The following is a 1,750-nucleotide window of genomic DNA, read 5'->3' on the forward strand; positions in this document are numbered from 1 at the left end:
CACACAGCCCCCGGGGCCAGCAGCGACAAAGCCCCACCGGCACCCGCCATACTAGAGCAGATCCAGGAAAGGGCACAGAGGTCCGGGCCCCCAGGGCGCACCCCCCCCCTCCCCAGGCCAAAACCCGACAGGTCCAGAGGCCCCGAGCCCCAGCAGGCAGTCACCAGGCCAGGCCGGCACATACTCCAGCTCCCAGCCCCAGACCCCGGGAACCCCCAGCACGCCGGCAGCCAGCCGGACACCCCACCGGGGGGCCGAGTAGCAGCGGGCCCCCAGATAAACCAGCAGTAAGGGCAGTCCAGACTGCAGCCTGACAAATACCCAAGCATACACATGATGATGTCATCATCCTGCGACAAACTGAACCGCTTACACCGCTAGCTCTGCTAACACTGCTAACACTGCTAATGCTGTAACCAATAAAATGTTAGAGGAAAATATTTAACTAGTTAGCTAAATAGTGAACACATGCTAGTCACATTTTTTAATATTTATTTTACACTTGTTGCTTCGTACAAATTTGTTTATAAATCCCAGCTGATGGAACTTCCTTTCATTTATTTATTTGCTCTCATTTTTTTTCCCAGTCAGGAGTCAGAAGAAACGGGCGTGTGGTCCAGGGCCACTCGATAACCGCCGAGGCACCACGGGATGAGCACGAGGAAGACGCAGAAGAGGACGAACACGATGAGGACGCGTCTGTAGCTCTCCTGACGAAACAGCAGCGAGAGGAGAAGCTCAGAAACGCCGGAGGGACGTCTCCTTTCTGCCGTCCCGGTCAGAAGACCCACAGCACCAACCGCTCTCAGAGGGATATCCAGGACATGAACCCCACCACTTTAGACCCTTCTAACCTCAGTCCAAGGTGAAGTATTTAATTAAAACCTTGGCATTAACCATTTGTTTTTTAGCAAAATATCTCTGATTATCTTTTGGATTCAACTTAACTGAAGATGATTGCCTCAGCCAATCAACCTCAGCCAACAATAAATAGCTATAACAGCAGAATTTTATAGAGAATGAGTTACAAAGGTAGTAATTATCATGCAAGAGATTATAATATTGCATAAGATTGTGCAGAATGTTATTTTTTAAGGGAACTTGCAAATTTCACATTTTTTAGCTGTTAAATACATTTTGTTGTGGACTTGGAGCCTCTAGGAGGCAGAAAAGTTGATTTTAGTCTCTCCTTTGCTGCAAACATATCTTTACATTCTGTTTGGGACATATTTTTCAGCCCTTTCAGTGTTCTATATTTTCTATGATGTTTACGTCAAATTATCTGCTTTGTAGTCCTTTGGTTCTGGGTCAGACTCTGGTTCCAACATGTGGTTTCTGTTGCTGAAATATTTTTAATTAAATTGTATATAAAACATCTCGGCATTGCTAGAGAATGTAACTCCCTCTCTCAAACCGGAGTGGACCGGTCTGGAAGCAGGAGGGGGCGGGGCATGAAGCGTCTTAAAGGAACAGTATCAAATCCAGCTGTTTTGAGGCAAACAGCTGGAAAATGGTGGAAGATGGGCTGGTAAAGTTTAAATAAGGAGGAATTCGACCAAAGCATTCTAGTTCCACTTTATAAAGACTCCAACTGATTGATTTAAATGTGAAAAGGGACGATTTAAAAACATGTCTACTTTAAAATTTAAACAAAATGGCTCCATTTTTTACTCTTTGAACACTTTTAAATGACTATTTTTTATTTTATATTCTGATATTCTTATAGGAAATGTTCCAGGCTGCATATATA

At 44.7% G+C, this 1,750-nt stretch overlaps 1 protein-coding gene across 1 annotated transcript in view; it reads left to right on the plus strand.

Annotated features, from left to right (window-relative positions):
* Positions 1-1,750, plus strand: part of kcnh8 (potassium voltage-gated channel, subfamily H (eag-related), member 8) — a gene marked incomplete in the record, with an annotated part of 79,007 nt that overhangs the window by 66,060 nt on the left and 11,197 nt on the right. Inside the window, 1 exon segment of the mRNA XM_014011242.1 lies at positions 588-865. Within this exon segment, the coding sequence (XP_013866696.1) occupies positions 588-865 (278 nt within the window).

The sequence above is a fragment of the Austrofundulus limnaeus genome, unplaced genomic scaffold (assembly GCF_001266775.1).
Source record: "Austrofundulus limnaeus strain Quisiro unplaced genomic scaffold, Austrofundulus_limnaeus-1.0 Scaffold78, whole genome shotgun sequence".
NCBI classification, from domain to species: Eukaryota; Metazoa; Chordata; class Actinopteri; order Cyprinodontiformes; family Rivulidae; genus Austrofundulus; species Austrofundulus limnaeus.